General features: G+C 54.6%; 4 protein-coding genes across 4 annotated transcripts; 2 read left to right on the top strand and 2 right to left on the bottom strand.

Moving 5' to 3' along the window:
- Positions 1-308: 308 nt before the first annotated feature.
- BKA58DRAFT_207944 (uncharacterized protein) lies at positions 309-1,262 on the bottom strand. Its single transcript, XM_046165984.1, has one exon. The coding sequence runs from the start codon at positions 1,045-1,047 to the stop codon at positions 352-354; it is 696 nt and encodes a 231-aa protein (XP_046023264.1). The 5' UTR covers positions 1,048-1,262; the 3' UTR covers positions 309-351.
- A 1-nt stretch (position 1,263) lies between these two features.
- Positions 1,264-4,032, top strand: BKA58DRAFT_207945 (transcription factor steA). Its single transcript, XM_046165985.1, has 5 exons — positions 1,264-1,714; positions 1,764-1,863; positions 1,913-3,445; positions 3,549-3,632; positions 3,687-4,032. Exons 1-5 carry the CDS (start codon positions 1,576-1,578, stop codon positions 3,919-3,921), a joined length of 2,091 nt encoding a protein of 696 aa, XP_046023263.1. The 5' UTR covers positions 1,264-1,575; the 3' UTR covers positions 3,922-4,032.
- A 4,911-nt stretch (positions 4,033-8,943) lies between these two features.
- Positions 8,944-10,276, top strand: BKA58DRAFT_364135 (uncharacterized protein; the record flags this gene model as incomplete). Its single annotated transcript, XM_046168840.1, has 2 exons — positions 8,944-9,421; positions 9,495-10,276. 2 exons carry the CDS (start codon positions 8,944-8,946, stop codon positions 10,274-10,276), a joined length of 1,260 nt encoding a protein of 419 aa, XP_046023262.1.
- Positions 10,277-11,080: 804 nt separating this feature from the next.
- Positions 11,081-18,186, bottom strand: BKA58DRAFT_207920 (uncharacterized protein). The gene has a single exon (XM_046165983.1). It carries the CDS (start codon positions 18,039-18,041, stop codon positions 11,178-11,180), a length of 6,864 nt encoding a protein of 2,287 aa, XP_046023261.1. The 5' UTR covers positions 18,042-18,186; the 3' UTR covers positions 11,081-11,177.
- Positions 18,187-18,819: the final 633 nt, after the last annotated feature.

Raw genomic sequence — 18,819 nt, 5'->3', positions numbered from 1 at the left:
GCTTCACGATGACCTGGGAGATTTGCAAGAGGCGATGGCCGCTCCCGCAGGCTGGCTAAAAAGCGCGTTTCAGATGAAGATCAAACCATGCCCAGCGTGCTACTTGTGCTGGTTCCTGCATCTAGATGCACCATACTGGGACGATGGACCAGCCACGAGTGATGACTTCAGCGACGAGGCTGGGTGGTGGTCACTGACGACATGTACCCGTGACGCACTGGCCGAATTTGCACGAAGCTGCAGAATGCAGCCCTCCAGGGTGTGATGTTCCTGCATTGATAGCGCGACCTGGCTGATCGATCCTCTGCGCGACAGGATTGCCGGCCATCGTAAGCAGTAGGCAAACATGGTTCACATCCGCATCAGGGAATGGCTGGCAGCAGCGCAGCGTGTACTTGACAGCGGACGGATGCGGCAAAAAGGAAATGTCATAGGTGCGCCGGACGACGGTTGTCCAGAATCCGAGATGTCGTTCTGGCGACCATGGGACGACGGCGGCCGGCGGCCTTCTAGGTGGTGGTTAGAGTTGCGCCTCTGCAGGGCGGGCAGCTGTGGTGGTGGCACGACGGGCACATGACGATGGCCGCTGGAGGTGGGCTCGGGTTCCCTGCCAGGCCAGCAAGCTAAACTGACGCAAGAAGCGTGTTTTCCACAGCATGAAGCAGCGCGGCAGGCATCGGACCGCGGTGATCGATACTCTAGATGGGCAAACTGGACGTCTGTGTCGCGAGGGCCTCGTGGTGGGCTGCAAGCGAGGGTTAAGGTTTTCGAGTGTCTGCGGCTGGCGGGGCTAGGCCGGATGTGGCCTCTGCGCCGAGGAGCGCGCAGGGCAGGCGCGGGCGGCGAGCAGCAGCAGGGAAGCGTGGGCAGGAAGGCAGGAGCGAACAAGGCGAAGGAAAGGGCAGCCCAGGCACACACCTGCCCCGGGCACGCGTCCCAGCAACATGCGCCCGGGGAGATGAGCAGTCGCGCAGGCGGGATCCCAGAGCAGAAAAAGCCGCTCTCCACCTTGACCACCTGCACCAGCACCAGCACCAGCAAGCGCATGGGCGGCCAGGCCAGCACATTAGCACATTAGCCAACCTTTCGCGCTGCCCTCATCACGGCATGCACGGCCGCAGCACGAGTCGCCCGCACCCCTGCCGACCAACTGGCCTCTGCGCTCGCCTCGGCGCCCCAATTGGCCGCGCTACCTGCACTGGCCAGGCCGCTGACTGGTGTGCGGAAATAGATCAATGTGAGACCACTAGCCTCCTGTTTCACACGCCCTCCGACACCTAAAGCTGCCGCTGCCCCCTCAGATTTGCGTTTCGTATCCCCCTCCCAGAGCTGTACCTTCTTGGTGAATTCTTGAGACTGCTATCTGAGGCAGGTTCCTCACGTTTTTATTATCCGCACCACAGTCGCGTTTTATTATCTATCCTTTTAAACATAGCCTGACACTCTTTCGTTTTCGATCCTGGCAGGTCCTCGTCGAGCCCTACCCTCGTGTTCCATCCCCAACCCTAAGAAGGGCCACCGCGTCTGACGTTCCCACTTCAAACACCTGTACAGAGGAACGTGTTGCAGCGCACCATGTATCCATCCGCCCACCACCAGCAGATGCCGCCACCTCAGGCACGCTCTGTCGCGCCAGAGACTTTTCTATTAGACCAGGACGCCCAGCAAAGCCTCCCGCCGGACAGTGTCGTTGCCCTGCAGCAGGTCGACAACCGTACGTGCCCGCGCATTGACCTTGGTCCTGCATACTAACACGCCTGCAGTCAAGTACTTCCTCATATCAGCACCCGTTGACTGGCAACCCGACCAGTACATTCGCCGGTTCTTGCTCCCAACAGGCGAATACGTCTCATGTGTTCTATGGTAAGCGCATTGTTTGTCTCGGTTTCGTTCAAAATCTCACAATCCGCAGGAACAACCTTTTTCACATCTCCGGCACAGACATTGTACGATGCCTGTCATTCAGATTCCAGGCCTTTGGCCGCCCAGTTAAGAACTCCAAGAAGTTCGAAGAGGGCATCTTCTCAGATCTGCGCAACCTGAAATCGGGCACAGATGCTTCCCTGGAAGAGCCCAAGAGCGCATTCCTTGACTTCCTGTACAAGAACAACTGCATCCGAACACAGAAGAAGCAGAAGGTTTTCTACTGGTACAGCGTACCCCACGACAGGCTTTTCCTTGATGCCCTTGAGCGTGATCTCAAGCGCGAGAAGATGGGCCAAGAAGCAACCACTATGGCTGTCAGCGAACCCGCGCTTTCCTTCGAATTTGATTCCTCCCAGTCGCTCTTTGAGCAGCTCACCAAGGCGCAACAAACCAACTCATCGTCGTTCAACAACAACGTTCAACCATCGTACCAGAGCACATCGCCCGACATGCAAAGAATGGACTCCATGCCCCCACCAACCATGGTCCCAGTACAGCAATCCATGCCTCAGATGCAGCAGCCAATGCAGCAACCAATGCACCACGAGGACCCCATGGCCCAGTACCACCAACAAATGTCAATGCCACCTTCTATGCAGAACCCCGTTGTCAAGAGCCGGGAGCAGCGCGAGATGAGCCAGTCTTTCCAGTACGACCGCAACGGTATTCCTTTGTCCCAAGTTCACCAGCGCCACAGCTCCATGCCTGCATACATGGAGTACTCTCCCGCGCCGTCTTTCGTCTCTTCTCACTACGAAGACTACAGCACTCGCGGCATGTCTTTCGAGCCATTGACCCCACCTCAACACCAGATTGGTCTCGGTGCTGAGCCCGCTTACATTGCGAACGAGGACACTGGTCTCTACAGTGCTATCCCAGACCTTCCAGTTCCCAACACGTTCAACCCTCTGATGAACATGCCCCCATCAAACTTGATGGGCTCTGGTTACCCCGGCGTTTCCCGGCCATTTGCTCCTGGCAATGTCTACTCCGTCATTGAAGGCTCGCCCACCTACAAGCAACGTAGGAGGCGTTCGTCCCTTTCCGCTGGCATCGCCGCTGCTGTCACTGCCTCCGGTGCAGGTGCTCACCAGGTTCACCGTCCAAGTGACCTGAGGCGATCAATGTCTAGCTCAGTCGTTCCCCTTGCTGAGGTCGATGAGTCAAACCACAACTCGCCCAACAGCACCAACGGTGCGAGCTACCCCCAGATGCCTGAGCAGAAGCCTCACATGGACATGTCCCGACAGGGTACCCCGCTCAACACTGTTGAGGAGAGCCCTGAGCCACAGTCTGCTTCGCTCCATCACGACGATCTCAACACTCTGGTCAACGGTGAGCTGTTTGAGAGCCCTCTCCAGCACAGCGCGGTTGCTCGTACCGCTGGTGCAGGAGGACCCGTTTTCCGACGCGCCCGCAGTGCCACCATGATGGAAATCGGCCCGTACCCCCAGAAGTCGCACTCCTGCCCGATCCCCACCTGTGGTCGTCTCTTCAAGAGATTAGAACACCTCAAGAGGTAAGCGCTCGCAATTTCCCCATCTTGCTATTTTTGTACCACATGATCACTCGAACCTCCACTTTATTTGTTGTTTTGCATAGACGCTGACCCTGGCGCTTAGACACGTACGCACCCACACACAAGAACGACCATACGTTTGCCCGTTGTGCAACAAGGCCTTCTCGCGCTCAGACAACCTTGCCCAGTATGTACCCTGTTTACTGCCCAACCAAAAACCACATGCTGATTAATTCATTAGACATCGTCGCACACACGAGCCCCGCGCTGACGGCGAGCCACTGAGTGACTACCAAGAAGAGGACGACCTTGAGGGTGAGGAAGACCACCTCCACTCGCTCGCGGATGAGCTTTCGCCTGAGTCCGGCAACGAGTACCTCGGTCTGTCGCACTCCATCAACGACATTCCTGGCCCAGGACTCGGTATGACCATGGCGCCGCCACAACACAGCCTCATGGCCGGCAGCCACTACTGAGCATACACTGTCACGACGTCACACATGTGAAATGAGCATTTCGGCGCAATCAATGGCGCAGCCATCTAGCAGGATACCAGTCTGCTGTTTTTCTTGTTCATCTTCTCGTCTTCGCGTTTAATCTCTTAGACCGGTGTCTGTTTTCCTCTGCTCGGCATACATTTACGATGTCCGCACTGCATTTGTTCTTGCTTTTTCTTTTCCAGCCTTCGGAGCTAGGGGATGGTGATACCACCGGATTTTGGCTTTTTGAGGGGTTGGCTGACGACACAACACTACGAACATGAGTACCCCTTCTTTTTTCTCGTCTCATCGTTTCACGTTTTTCCCTTTTCTTCTTTCTTTTCCCTTGCGCTCCGATCTGTTTGCTCGTTGTCGTCGTCGTTCAGCGCTCTGTTGGATATATCTTTGGCGGCATGGCTTGCTTTATTGCAAAAGTTGTTTGATGGCGGACTGGGACACCATTTGAAGCGCACGCATACGCATATCCTCGATACATCTCTCTCGGATATGCAGGTAGCTTGGTGGTTTGCGTCGTCCTCTTTGTGAGGCGATGTGTGTATAATATTGGAACTCAATTCAAAACGCATAACTGCACTTCTATGTCTTCACATGTTATTGCTACCGTGACCTTTCGTATGCTTACTACGATGACTAACACATACTTCGCATACAGTTTGCACACGCGTCAAATCAATATACTCTTAGAAATCAGCATTCAGTGTGAAACACTACACCATCTCATCACGCATCCACATCCCAACAGACACGATCAACACGTCAAGAACATCTTGTCACAGCATAACATCATCATACCAACACTCACCTCACACACATCATGCACCCGAGTAACCCGTCATACCAACAACCCACCCTGAATCCTTCCGTCTCACGTGCCTCACCCCCCTGCTCAAAGGGCCATCTCACCTCACCTTGCTGCAATCCTTACGTCACACAAGGTCAACGCGCTTGTTTCAGAAGCGACTACGCCGTACAATTACACATCACCTCTCTCGCGAGCACGGTCTAGATGGGGCGTGACTGGGGGTGCGGAAGTCGGTGCTGCGGGCCCGACTGTGCCTCACTTCCCTTGACTGTGGCACGGTCGCGTGCGGGTTTGCGGGACAAAGACCGCATCGGAGTCGGAGTCGGAGTCGGAGGGAGAGAGGAAGTGGAGGTGGAGGTGGAGGTAAGGGCGGACGCCACATTGACGGCGCAGTGTGTACTTGCTGGTTCGAGGGAACCGTGTCTGTGCGTGCGGTGAGTGGGATGGATGGATGGGTGGGGATAGGAATGTAGGTGGTAGACTTTTGGACGATAGACACGTGGAGTGTGGGGCTGTGCGTATGGTCTTTTTGTAAATGCAGTGCGAGGCAAGCGTTGTAATGTGTTAGCTTTTTTGAGGATCAGTGGAAGGCGAGCGTTGTAGATCATGAGGCTGTGGGTGGTGGGGGACTTGGGAGTCATGGTGGTGTGAGCGGTTGGCTTGTCGATGCCGTTTTGAAGGCTTCGGGGGCTGCGGTAGCGAGATCAATTGCCATTCAGCCACTTCGGAATCCTTTTGCTATGTGCTCTGATTACTATCACTAATGCATACTTGCTACTTGGGGGTGGTAATCAAGTATTTGAAATGGGGGAAATGTGAAGTTCAGATGGCACGGAGTGTTCAGCGGCCGTTGCCTTGGTGGGTTGGAGGGGTGGGAAATGGTACTCTTCGCTAATCGGCGATCTGAAGTTGTTATATCTCACAGTTGAGCAGGTACCTTACGCCAAAAAGCCGTCATGGGAGCACCCGTTCGGAGGGCTGCCGATTGGTACCCCTCGCTTATGGCTTGAACTATGTGCCAGCATGTCGTACGATTATGTGGTATGTGGTGGGAAGAAAAAAATCAGGGTGCATGTGTAGCTTCGCGCTAGAAAGCTCGAAGTAGTATATCCCTGAGCCTGCTCGAGTGGGTGCTTTTTACGGGTGCGTCTCGCCATGTGTAGGCATACTGTGCGGTACGCTTACGGGAGCGGCGTGTCCACGCCGCATATTTTCTCTTTCCGGGACTTTGTGTCGCCGGCTGTAGGGGTGCGATGTGTGTGCGTTCAGGAGAATTACGCGCGGTCTGTGAGTGGTTGTGTGGGAGATGATGTTGTGGCTGTAGCTTACCGTCGCCGAAGGTAGGGTAATTTGCTTGTAGTTGTTCTTTTTAACGTAGCGATGTTACCTCGAGTCAGAGAATACACATGCGGCTGTTTCCTGAGTAGCTCCTCTACTTTCGGGGCGTCAAGTGGCCGACGCATTGTCCATGTTCAAGGGTGGCGGAAAGTCAGTAGGTCGCCACAGGAGGGAGCATCTAACTAGTGATGATACAGGCGGACCGGAAACATCAAGTTAACGGCATGGCTCTTGAAAGTTGTCTGAAGGGAGGATAGTGTCGTGGTGGCGGTTGCTTCGTGCCCAGGTGATTGCGCATAGTAGAAAATGCGCTAACGGGAAGATGGTTAGCGCATACTGCGCCCGGCGTGTCCCACCGCCTTCTTCATTCCATCGCGTCTGTACGCTCCGCAAACCACCGACAGAGAACGCCCTCTGTCGTCATCGCAGTCTGAAGTTCAAAGTATCTTGTGACATACATACCTGCAGCGTCTGAATGACGTGGTATGGAAACTCGACTCATCCTCGGCCGCACCGTCGAAGAGGAAAAAGCCAGTATTTCTGTACGTCTCTACTTCGGGCGAAGAGATCTCTCATTACTATGTGCCTACACGAAATTCTCTCAACGCTGTCAGCTCTTGCGATTGATCTTGGACTAAATATGATGACAAGATCCCTGGACCGGACCTTCGTTAAAATCAACATTGATGATCATGAAAATGAGGGGAAGCAGACATACATGCTATACAGGGGCTTCCTACGCTCTCAGTCTCCTTACTTTGCTGCAGCATTCAAGAATAATTTTCGCGAGGCTGTAGACAGATTCATTCATCTTCCGGATGTATACCATGAGGCTATCTCAGTTCTGATTATATGGACGGTCCACTGGCTGGCCAGCAGACTACTACATCGAGAACATAGACGCACCAAGCAGTGACTCAGCGAAAGACGGGAAAGGTAAATCAGCTTGGTATTCGAACTTTGCCGATCTGATCAGGTGAAATTGACAGCTACATAGCCGACGCGGAACCTACAGCGCCCGTGTCTGCGCCGCCAAAAGATTGCTCTAAAGCTGCCGACTGGGTGGCAACAGACGGTGAGATATTTCGTTCAACAGATTCGACAGAAGCTAAACTTGGCAAGAGTTTCGGTTTCAAGAGCAACCCAGGTATCTGAGAACACTCATGGGGCTGTATATTTTTGCCGACTTCTATGACACGCCACAACTGCGAGATGATGTGATGACATTGATGGCCGAGCTTATAACCCACAATACTTGCAATCACGGTTGCAAAGAAACATGGTCATGGGACGTCATCACCAACTTATACCTTCACCTACCATCTATTTCCCTCTTGCGCAAGTATGCTGTCGCATTCTACGCGGTACTCGCCCTAAGGATAATCAAAGATGAGTGGGAAGATTATCCCAAGTCTTTTATGATCGATCTACTCACGGTCACTGTGCCTCTCCGGGGGACTTCAACCAAACAAAGGCGCAAGGAAGACCTTTGTGATCCTTGTAACTTCCATGAGCACAAAAGTAACAAGAAAAAGATTGCTGCCTGCAAAACATCACAGCAGAAATCAGGACCCTGACTCGCTGGATTTCTGCGCGCATGCATGAGCGAAGTCTACGATTACGGCGATGTAAGATTACTGGCAAAGTCGCGTGCGAAGACAGGTGACGAACCCGAGCTTGAGGCTGACGTACCAGAGGAGAAGGATCATACGAGTATGCCGTGTTCGGCTGGCGTTGAGATGGCGAATGAGAAAGTTGAAGTTGATGACATTTCACGAGGAGTGGATGATAGTTCTGATACGGGCTTGCTCCATGGTGGTCAAAATGAGGCTATCTCGGTTCCAACCGTCAACCCGTCTCCATGGGTCTGCCATTGTAGCAAGTCGAGACCCCGAAAAGTCCATGTCCGGGTGTTGACACCAGTCTGCCCGACTAACGAGCTACAATCTGTTGGCCTTTTGTCCATGATTGATACCAGGACAGATATCGCATGGAGATACATATGTAGCAATAGGGCCGAAGACGCGTCAAAGTCGTGCTAGTCGACAATAGTGGCGCGCGTCAAGCTTCCCAAAGTCGACTCTTCCCCCGCAATTTCTATTCAGCTCGAAACATCAGCACCTGTACCTAAACTAGCGCTTTGTTCCCAGCTCAGTTCCTAAAACTTCCACCAAAACTGCGAGCAAGCACTGAGCAGTGTGAACTCGACTTAATCAGTTTGCTACCCCTTTTCAAAGTGACCATAATAACCATGGAAAATGCTGCTAAGAGACCAGCCGAAGCACAACTGACAAGCCACAAGTTCAAACGTCCGACAATCTCGTGAGTCTCATCATATTCAGCAAGTGTCAACCAGACTAATTTGTAACAATAGCAAGATAATCCAAGCGCACGTCACTGTTCGCCTTGAGCTTGAAGACGTAGAGGATAGTTGCGCATTCCATGAGCATCAGAACGATTGGGAGAAGATTCCGTGCCGGCGACATCAAGCCTTTTACATCTAGTTTTACACCGACTTTTTGCGCTATATATTCAATCTTGTATCTGATCTCGACAAAGAATACGGAAGCCCGAAGGCAAAGAAAGCGAACGAGAAGGCGAACGCCGAGGAACAGACCAGGGTCAAGCAGGAAGAGGAAACACAGCCTTCGGGTTTTGAAAGCGCCGAAGAGACTTTGGAAGTATGAGAGTGAACCCTGGATGTTGCTCTACCAAGCACGGACTATGCTTCATTGGTAGCCCACCATCGGCTCACGCGATCCGCTCTACCAATCTACGACCCCACTTCCTCAAAAACTTCCAGATATTACCTGCCGGACAAATTGTAGCCTACCTCGATGCCCATCACTTCAAATTACATGGCGACATTCGCTCCTCCAGCCCGCCGGGGTGATTTCCTTTACTCGTCTGTCCTCTACGCAGACCCTGGAAACGGAAACTACCACGGGCGCGCGAGTGTCGCCGAACTAGCGGCTCTCCTCCGCCCGGAAGCCCCTAATCTCTACAGCAAGGGCCGAAAGCCTGAGGTCGCGACACGAGCAAAGGATCAGGTGTGGCATTTCTACTCCGCCCAACTCATTCACTATAGACTACCGGTTACCAAGGACAAGAACGCGGCGAAAGTGCGACTTCTGAATGCTATGAACCAGTTCAGCCTTGAGGTACCAGCCTGGGTTCTGAGGATTGAGAGCGAACTCAAGGCGGAATGGGAGGCGGAGAACCGCAAGCTGAAGAAGGGTGGTGGTATGGTTAGCAAGAAGGCGCCCAACCCGAGTGTTGCTCGCGAGTCAGGTCTTGGAAGCTCTCAGGGTGCAGCTGGCGGTGTTAATGTTACTGGTAAGCTTACGGACCCCTGATACCAGACGCTGCTAACGCTGCACCGTAGTCAACGTGGCCCTGGGTTCAGGAGAAGTATCAATTAGCCAGTACATGGACGCGCAACAGGCGAGCAACAACACCCCTAGGAAGCCACCACCTACCAAACGCAAGCGTGCTGGCAGCGATGTCTTCAGCCCGGTAGCGACACCGCAGAAAGCAGCAAAGGTCAAGAAAGAGCCAACGCCAAAGAAAGCACTCATCAAGAAGGAACCGACCGCCAAGCGATCTGTTCCCAACATCAAGCAAGAGAACCGCGTCTCTGCGCCGCCATCGACTCCCTCACGGTCCCGCATCAAGCAAGAGCACTACCAGTACAGCCCCAAACCAATATACTCATCGCCCTACCTTAAACCTGACCCCTACCCAAACTATTGCCAACCCTCTCCCTCCCTCTCCCTCAGTGGTACATACTCCATCTCCTGCGAAACCGCCAGCTCTACCTTCAATGACTACGACCTTAATCTCACACTCGCCCGCGACCCCTCTCGCGGTATGTGGTGGGCGACATTCCGCTGGGGCGCCTGGGACGGTATTATCCAGGTGAACCCCGGCCCCGGCGACTCCGATAGTTTGGGTCAGCCCTGTTCGCTTAACTGGCGTCTTCGCGATCTCGAGACTGGACGGTTGACGTTTGGTCGGAAGTGTACGGGTTATATGACGTTCTCTGGTGATGAGTCGGTGGAGGGGTGTTTGTATGAGGTGCCAGGCGTGGGCTCATTGGTGTTTGAGGGTATGAGGGTTTCTGGTGGGAGCTTAGAGGATGACCTTAAGGGGGAGTGGGATGGGTTCGTTGCGGAGGCGTATCGGCGTTGAGGTCTACGTGAGCTTGAACGAGGATCTCGCACACCAAGTATTGCTCGGTACAACTGTCTTTGCAGGAAGCTCGGCTACCGATACCTACAACACTACTTTCATGATATACACAGATACACAAGACATTTTCTTTATTTTAATCAGTGATAGAGAACGTTGTATCCCCTCATCCTCCCCCTCCATGTGCACTTACTATGCTATACCAACTCCCCTAGTTTGCGCTACGAATTACAGTACACACAAATCTACCATAAAGCCGACTTGACGTCAAAGATCTATGTAAAACTAACTACATGTCAGCACATCGCCTTGACCGCACTGATGATTGCAGAGTAGATCCACTGAAGAAGACCACGCATGTACCTAGGTACCGACGTGGCAGTCTAAGGCCAAGCGATATGGCGGATGTCAGTATCGGCGTGGGCCCTCCATTGGTTACTGCCTTGACATGCCAATATGAGACAACTTGTCTGCTGGCCCGCGATATAAACTCCAGTGCATTCGCATTTGCAGATGTTCCTTCGCGCATGCTTGGGACGCTTTACTTCACCAGTATCGAAACCCATAAAAACAATCAAGTTCATTTAGAACACTTCGCAATTAGCTTGACAGCTACGTATAATACACTACAAATTTCTACAAGAAAGGTCCAAAAGCCATCTCTTTCTGCTCTTCCAAACCACTCGCTCAGGTATAACAAAAAATGAACAGGCAGGACGAGCATCACCCAACGCCAAAGGCAAGACTACCGCGCAGCATGACTGTCGTCCTTTCTCTCAAACGTGAACAAGTAAGGCGTCAAGAAACATGACGGCGGGAACGCTGAAGCTATCTACTGAGATACAAAAGAAATCATATGCGTATAGCATGTAATATCCGAAACGTCGTTCGAACCGACCCCTTATCGTTGCCATGGTCCACGGTCCTGCGAATGCCGTACTCCGCTCGTCCAGTCTATAGGTCCTGAAGGTGGCCGAGGGTCATGGATTGACCCTGGCCCTGAGCTGGGTTGTGGTGGTGGACCCCTCATGTCTTGTCTTCCTCGCATGATGCTGTCCCTGTAGTGCGCATCTCGTGCATCTCGTTCGCGCATCTCGCGTTCCCTTGAGTTTTGTTCAGCTTCTCTTCGCATATGCTCTTCTCGGTTCATCGCCGCTTGGTGTTGAGCTTGGGCTTGCTCCTCGCGAATACGGTCTGTCATGCTGCGATCACGAGGATTGCGCATAAAGTGATGTTGTGGTTCCTCGGGAGGGCGTTGACCATAGAGGGAGTGGTTTGCCACTCCAAGAGACGAGTGCGGAGGATGCTGCAAAGGTGGAGGCTGCCCGTGCTCCGGCCTAGAAAGGGGAGTCTGTGAGCGTTGCGAGAGATATCCCCGATCTTGAGGTTGGTATCGCAAATCTTCGTGCACTGGAGGACCTGTCGCACGTAGCGTGGGGTTGGAAAGCTGTTCACGTAGGTAATCGGCTCTTTGAGACAGTTCACGGCTGGTGTCGCGATCCGGGTGACGGGGATCAAAGTCGTGGGCCTCACGAGGATCGCGAGGACGATAAGGCTCCGTCAGTCTACTCAACCCTTGGAAAGGGTGGGCTGTGTGCTCGTTGGGCGTTTGTGGGTTCGAGTACGATAGGTTTGCGTTTGAGGCCTGCGAGTGGTCGTTGCGTCCGGATGAGTCCCTCTGCTGCTGTGCTATGTGGCTTGTCGACAGGTGCGGACTGGGCCGCATCCCCATAGGCCCAGGTGGCGGGACACCACTCCCCGGAGGATCTACTTGGGCGTATGGGTTCGGCTGCAGAATCTGCGATGATGCACTCAGTGCTTGCGCATGCTGTGCTGCAGTGGTGCTCGGGATACCATGTCGAGGCAACGACCCAGGCGGCCCACTCACGCTCGAAGTGCGCGAATGCGGATGTGGAGAGTTGTTGAAGCCGGCAAGAGGTGGCGGTGTCGGATTTTGACGTGGAGTGTTATGTTGGGAGAAGACAGAACGATGATTGCTAAACATCCTATCATTGACATTGGGCGGCTGAGGCAGGCCGGTCGGTGTTGAGGAAAGCGACGTGATTTGTGGAGTCTGAGACAATCCTCGGTGGAACGGCTGCTGGGCTTGCCAACTATCGCGCAGACTTGGCCTACTTACTGATGGCTTGTCCTCAGTCAAGTCGATTGGCCTGTTTGATGTTGCGTTTGTAAGTGAAGACTGCTGAGCATACGAGGCTGGACGGGTATACGGAGATTGAGCAGCCATAGAATCTTCGTAAAGCGGACGTCTGGACGATGACGAGTAGCTTTGCGTCGTGGGAGGAGGAGGCGCGATTGGTGCTGATTGCAGAGGTGTAGAGGTATGCGATGGCGGACCTTGTTCGCTTGGCTTCTTACGTCTGGGCTCCTCGGGATCGGTGTCATTCAGTAAGGACATCAAGTTGGACTTGCGTGGTTCGACAACCGGCTTTGTTACTGCAGGTGGGGGAGTGTTTTGCATAGGTGGTGGGCCGCGCTGAGGATGCTGTAATTGAGTGTGAAGCATCGCTTGGGGTTGAGCTGGGGGAAGGCTAACTGGAGGAGGATTCCTAGGCTCTTCTTTGACAGGCGGTGTAAGAATGGTCGACCGTGGCGGCAGCTGTTGCGCACCATGGCTAGTGCTATGACTCGGAGAATACACATCGGCCACCGTTTGGCTGAGCGATTGCGCTTGCGATGAGTGTCGTGAGTGCGAAAACGGCAACGGACGATGTTCTGGCGATCTCAGCCCAGAGTTCGAACGTACTGGCGGCATGATTGGTGGTGCAGCACCGGGAGCAAAAGGTCTATGCTGTGACATCTCCTGTGAGATGCGACGTGTATGTTCATGAAACCGGCGCTGAGCCTCCTGTTCCTGCTGAACTTCAGGTCTACCTGCACCGTCTCGCTCTTGAAAGTGAAGTCCACGATAGAGAGGCGAGTGGTGTTGCTCTTGAACGCGAGGCTGTGGAGGCGCATGTTGTTGCAATGGCCGGTGCGCCTGTTGGTTACCTGCAGGTTGTGAAGGTGGCCGGGACTCGAAACGTGGAGGTAAGTCTTCGGAAAAGTATCCAGCTCGTGGCCCTTGCGGCTGCGACTTATGCTGCGACATGGAGTGTTGGTGATGATGCTGCGGTGGTGCACGCTGGGGGGGAGCGGGCGGCGACTGCTGTGGTGGTATCGAGGGTACGGACGCCAGGCTAGTCTCCGGTAGGGCAGGATATCCGGGCGGAGGCACCATGGGCTTGCTCTGCACAGGTGCTTGGGCGATAGTGGAGAATCTCGAAGAAGGAGTCGAATGCGGAGGAGATAATTTGGGGTGCACAAGCGGGTTCGGAGGCGGAGACCCATGTTCAGGCGTAGGTGCGATGGGGCGGATAGGTCCCGCCTGTGTGCTCTCGTATCGTCTCTTAGGTGCTGGAGTCGGTGTTGGCGGTGGACCCAGATCATCACCTCGTTCCCTTCGAGAATCTGCCTCTTTTGCTGTCTGCTCCAAGTCTAGTTTGCCACTTTCGACAAGACGCAGGTACTGGTTCTTGATCATAGTGTGCGTCTTGGTGCCCATATGGTTTGCGATTGCAATCCAGTCCGTGCCAAAGTGTGCAACATTCTTGTCGAAGTCTTGTAACTCGGAGACGGACCAGTAGCTAGATGGGCCAGGTCTCGCACCAGCCTGTGTCTTCGGTCGGTCTATAAGACTGCCAGGCAGACCAGAAAGCTGCTGCAAATCACCGGCCAGCATCATCTGATCCTCCATAGGAATAAGTGGCATGGGTATTGGCATATCATTCATGGGTCGCTTGCCAAGGTCGTCCTCCATCTTGACTCCCATGTTCTTGTCCTTGCGATCGACCTTGACAGGTGAGCCGATAGGAACGGCAGCGAGTGGCGTATTCTTCGCCTTCCGGCCGACCTTGTCCTTCGCCGATTTTCCACGCCGCATAGCCTTTTCTTGTGTGTCGTCGGCGTCGGTTTGCCTGCGTGCTCGGCCTGGTATGGGTAATCCCGTGATCGGGTCGAACTCAGTTTCGGTTGGACCAAATTTGGGTGCCGCATGGCGTCGAGGTCGTCCAGTCTCAGTGACTGGTAAGGGCAAACCGTCCTCTCCTGGTCCTTCGGGTCGGTCCATGTTAGCGATAGCTCCACGACCACGGCCAACGGCTCCACCACGCTTCCTAGGAGCCCGTGCTTTGCGGAGTTTACCCTTGTATTCTCTGCCCCATTTGGTAGCATAGTAATGATTGATACAATCCTTGTAGGTACGTTCAGTTCCAACCTCTTTGTAAAGGACTTCGGCCAGCTTGCCCCACTTCTTAGCGTATTGATCCTTGTAGTTATGTACCATGACTCTGTGTTCCTCAGGAGTGAAGTCGTCCTCTGGCGGCTCATAGTGGAACACGAAGATTCCTTGACCGGGTTCGCGCTGGAAGTTGGTGTCGATGAATCTTCTCCGCTGAGCCTCCGCCTCGGTAAGCTCTAAGGGTAGATCGGCCTCCTTCTCCGGATCAGCCATGGCCTTCCGTGGCTCTTTGTCTTTCTTCCCCAGCTTTTCCTCTTCGGCAGTCTTCAAAGACTCTTTGATAACAGCTTCCAGATCAAGCTCAGTAGCCCATCGACTTGCGTGGCTCCTCCGGCCTGTAGGTGCGAGCGACCCATCCAGAATCCCTGTCATCGCAGCGTTTTGTACATCGGGAGTGACAGCCTTCAGTGTTGGTTCGGCTGACGGCTGTCTATCCTGATCGTCTTGATCGCGCTCTTCGTCCAAAGGACGGATGGACACACGCCAGGCTCTATACGTAGCTGCGTATCGTTCAAGAATTTGATCAGTGTTCAGCTCGGGCTCGATGCTCTTGCGTAATTTGCTTCGAATGGCGTTCATGATATCGTCAGATAGGTTTGGCCGGTCTTGCCCAATGTCCGATAGAGGCGTTGGAGGACCTGAGCCTAGATATGGCAACGAACTGAGATCGGGTAAGGTTTCCTGGTCGGCAGAGTTCTCACGTCGTAGGCGAAGTGCCATTGTTGCGGGCGCGGCCGACCTCTCTTTAGTCTCCTCTTTGTCTTCCATCTCGACATCCTCGGATTCTTCCGCCTTAGGTGTCGGTAGATCTGCCGCAATACTCTCTGGGGCGGCTTGAGTAACGGCTGGCTCCATAGGACGTAGTTGCACAGGTGAGAAATGTGACTCTTCCTGTTCTTGGGGCAAGGGTGTGCTTGTCTCTTCTACGGACACCACATCTGGCTGTGTCTGAGGAAGATGCTCGACATTCAGACATGACAGCAGCACAATCTCCTGCAAGGGAGTTGTAGCGCGCAAATGCGGAGCACTCAAATCGACCCGTTTGGCTTCCAGGCGCGCTCGCTCTCGGTTGTATTTTGCCTCAGACTCAGCGAAGTCATCCTCGTCAAGATCAAGATCATCGTCAGAGTCTTGCAGAGCTTCCGGGGCGGATGACGCAGCCGACATGGGTGGCTTGGCCATCCGCGGTGACGCCTCTGCCATGACGACATCAGAGTATCGCCTAGTCTCGATCGGAGTAGGTTTAGGCGAGGGCACCACAGGACGCTCTGCGGATACAGCACGTTCTCTCGGCCTCTCGGTTTCGGTTTGAATGCGTGAAAATGACGGCGATACTGATTTTGCTTGCGAGTTACGCTGGATCTGTGCAGCAGAGATACTATGCTCGAGTCTCGGGGCTTTGGGGACAGTACCGAACGGTCGTTCGCGATCCTCAGCCGGAAATTCGCGCTTGGTTGGCACCGACGGTCGGCTCGAATTGAATCCAGGTCGTACCCATTGCATGCTCTTAGGACCGCCGCTCAATGGGCCTCTAGTGGGAGGAAAACCAGGCCTGTCTGATTGCGGATAGGATGAAAGCGGCCTAGGAGCCATTGGAGTGCGGTCAGCTTTGGGGCCCGTGGGAATATTTGCTGGTAAGCTTTGCGGCGATGTGTTGATCGCAGAGCCTCCTCCGCCACCACTACGCGGACCAAAGCCTGAAGGATTCGCACTGGGAGATGCATCTCGAGGAGTGTACTGTGGTAGATTTGCCCTTGAGAACGATGGGGATACGTTGACTCGTGCCGCTTGAGGAGCTGTAGGTGGTGGACGCGGTCGTGCAGCAGGACCTTGTGGGGGCGATTTTGCAGCACCTGATGGCGCAGTAGGAGCTGTTGAAGGAGCTGATGGTGCCATAGAGGGAACCTTGGGGGGCGCGGCCATTTGGGGCGAGCTCGGGACCTTGGCAGCTACATTGTCTGAGCCCGGTGCATCAGTGGCCTGAGATGGAACCACAGTAGGAGGGATAGAAGGTGGTTCCATACGTGTTGGAGCCGGATGGACCGCTCTGCTCTCTTGCTTGGGTACATCACCAAGCAGCGGACGATCCGGCGCCCGATCAGCTTTTGGCCCAGTGGGTGGTAATGTCGAGAGGCCTTGGAGAATTGTTGCCTTTGGTGCAGTTGGGATGACTGCCGCCTTCACAGGAGTAACAGGAGCAGCAGGTGTGACAGGGCCGACAGAGGTGTTAGTAGTAGGAGCAGGAGTAGGCTGAGCAGACTTCGTTGGCGCCACTGTCACAGCGCTTGGCTTGTTGTCCGAGATAGGCGCCCTCCAAACGTTGGAACCACCGAAGGCTGGAATGGAAGCAGGAGGCGATGAAGCACGCGGAGCGTACCTCTCTCTGGACGCTTCAGCGCGGCTGGCAAGGAGAGCCTCGTCTTTCCCTGGCTCCCGCCGAGGATCCTTGGCTGAGAGAGGATCGATGGCAACAGAAGATCGTCTTGAGTAAGTATCTCCCTGAGGCCCGAGCCTGTCGGACGGAGAGGCATGATGAGATGAGTGCGGTGTTGGCCCCGTAGGCGTGCCAGGTAGATGCCTCAGATCAGAAGGGCCCGGGCCCCGATGTGTGTCCAATGCCCGTAGTCCTGGTTTCGCAGCACCTGCTGGACCGATATAGGAGTCGTACTCTCTGGGAAATCTCCGATCATCACGTTCTCTCCTGTCAAAATCGCGATCTTCCCGAATGTCTCGTTCCTGGCGCCTTGGAGGTGTCCGACTCCGCGGCCGATATGTGCGTTCCGGAATGCGATCACGTGAGTCGTGGTGTCTGTCCCGGTCATCGTTGTGGAAGTTCCGGCCGCGCCCAGCAGCAAATCCGCCTCGTCCTCGGCCAATGCCTCCGCCACGATACGATGAAGCTGTACCAGGAGGTGGGGGGTCAGAGTAGGTGGAACCAGCTGAAGGGGGGCCGTCTCGTGAGTTTCGTCGTGCGCGACTGACATCCAACTCTCGCGGTCCGAAGTCCCTCTGATCGCGCGGATCTCTTGAGTCCCGGATAGGTGACCGCCTTGGTGGAGTTGGCCGTCGCTCGCGCCGATCAAAGTCGCGGTCTCGGTCGCGATCTGCCCTCCAGGAGTTTTGGGAGTTGTGCGGAAACCCAGGACCGCTGCTTAATGGTGGCGCAGTACGTAGTGGTGTAGCTTCACCTCGGCCAGCAAATCCTCGGCCTCTATCATCGCGTGGCGCTGCAGATGCACTTGATGGTGGACCCACTGGCGGGCCACGTGGCGCATCGGAAAGAGATTTTGGGCCTTTCGGAACTTCTCTTGAGAAGCCGCCAGGCTCTGCATTTGGTCTAAAGGTTTCGTTACCCCTTGGGGGGTATCCGCTACTAAAGTTGGATGGTCTTCGGTCTCGATCCCGATAGGGCGGCGACCTGTCGCGGGGGTATCTGCCGTTCTCCGGATACCGTGAAGCAGACATGATGGTGGTTTCTTACTGTACAAGGAACTTGCAACTGCGGCATGAGCACGGGTAAAGGTCGTACGTCAAAGCAGATTGGAAATCTCAGTCGTAAGAGCAGGCCTGGATCGCGTGCAGTGGTGTCGTAGCAAACAGGTGGTGCAGAAAAGAAAAAAGGTTCCCTGGTGTAGCGTCGTGCGTAATCTCAAGAGTTATCGCGCGATTGGCCGGGGAATTGTTGTGTCCCAGGTTGACGTCGACCACAGGGTGCCAGTCGAGGTTCGCGTTTGCAAGCTGTGGTAGACGAGGCGCTAGCGACAAGGCCCGTGCTTCGAAACCAGGGAATTAGGGAAAGCGCCAAACCCCGATCCGTGGTGGGACAGGTGCAGCTGCTCGGCGCCGGGAGCTGAGATTCGATCTGCTATTGTCGCCTTTACGCCCAAACGCCCGTTTCGTGCCGTAAACGCGTCAAACTGGCCCGGGAGGTCAGGCAAAGTCGTCTGGAGATACTGGAGAGTGGCGAGAAGCGCGTAGCGGTCAACAAAGGCAGTCTGGCGCCGTGTTGAAGATGCTCTGCAGCCCGTTGACGTGGCGCTGGGTCTCTTTGTGAGAGAGGCCTGGGCACGTGAGGCAGCACCTTGTCGATGCTGTGAACGAAGAATGGAGTGGCTCTTTAGCCAGGCTGTGCGCCGCTGGGCCGTTGCAGCATAGTGTCGTGGAGAAGGTCGTTGTCGCAAGGTAGGTGTGATGATGAGAAAGGGAACGTCGAGGAGACCAGAACACGAACGAAGCACTGACA

This window comes from Alternaria rosae (genome assembly GCF_020736505.1).
Source record: "Alternaria rosae strain MPI-PUGE-AT-0040 chromosome Unknown BKA58scaffold_7, whole genome shotgun sequence".
In the NCBI taxonomy this organism is placed as follows: domain Eukaryota; kingdom Fungi; phylum Ascomycota; class Dothideomycetes; order Pleosporales; family Pleosporaceae; genus Alternaria; species Alternaria rosae.
The sequence above is the reverse complement of the archived record's forward strand: the minus strand, read 5'-3'. Positions and strand labels throughout refer to the sequence as shown.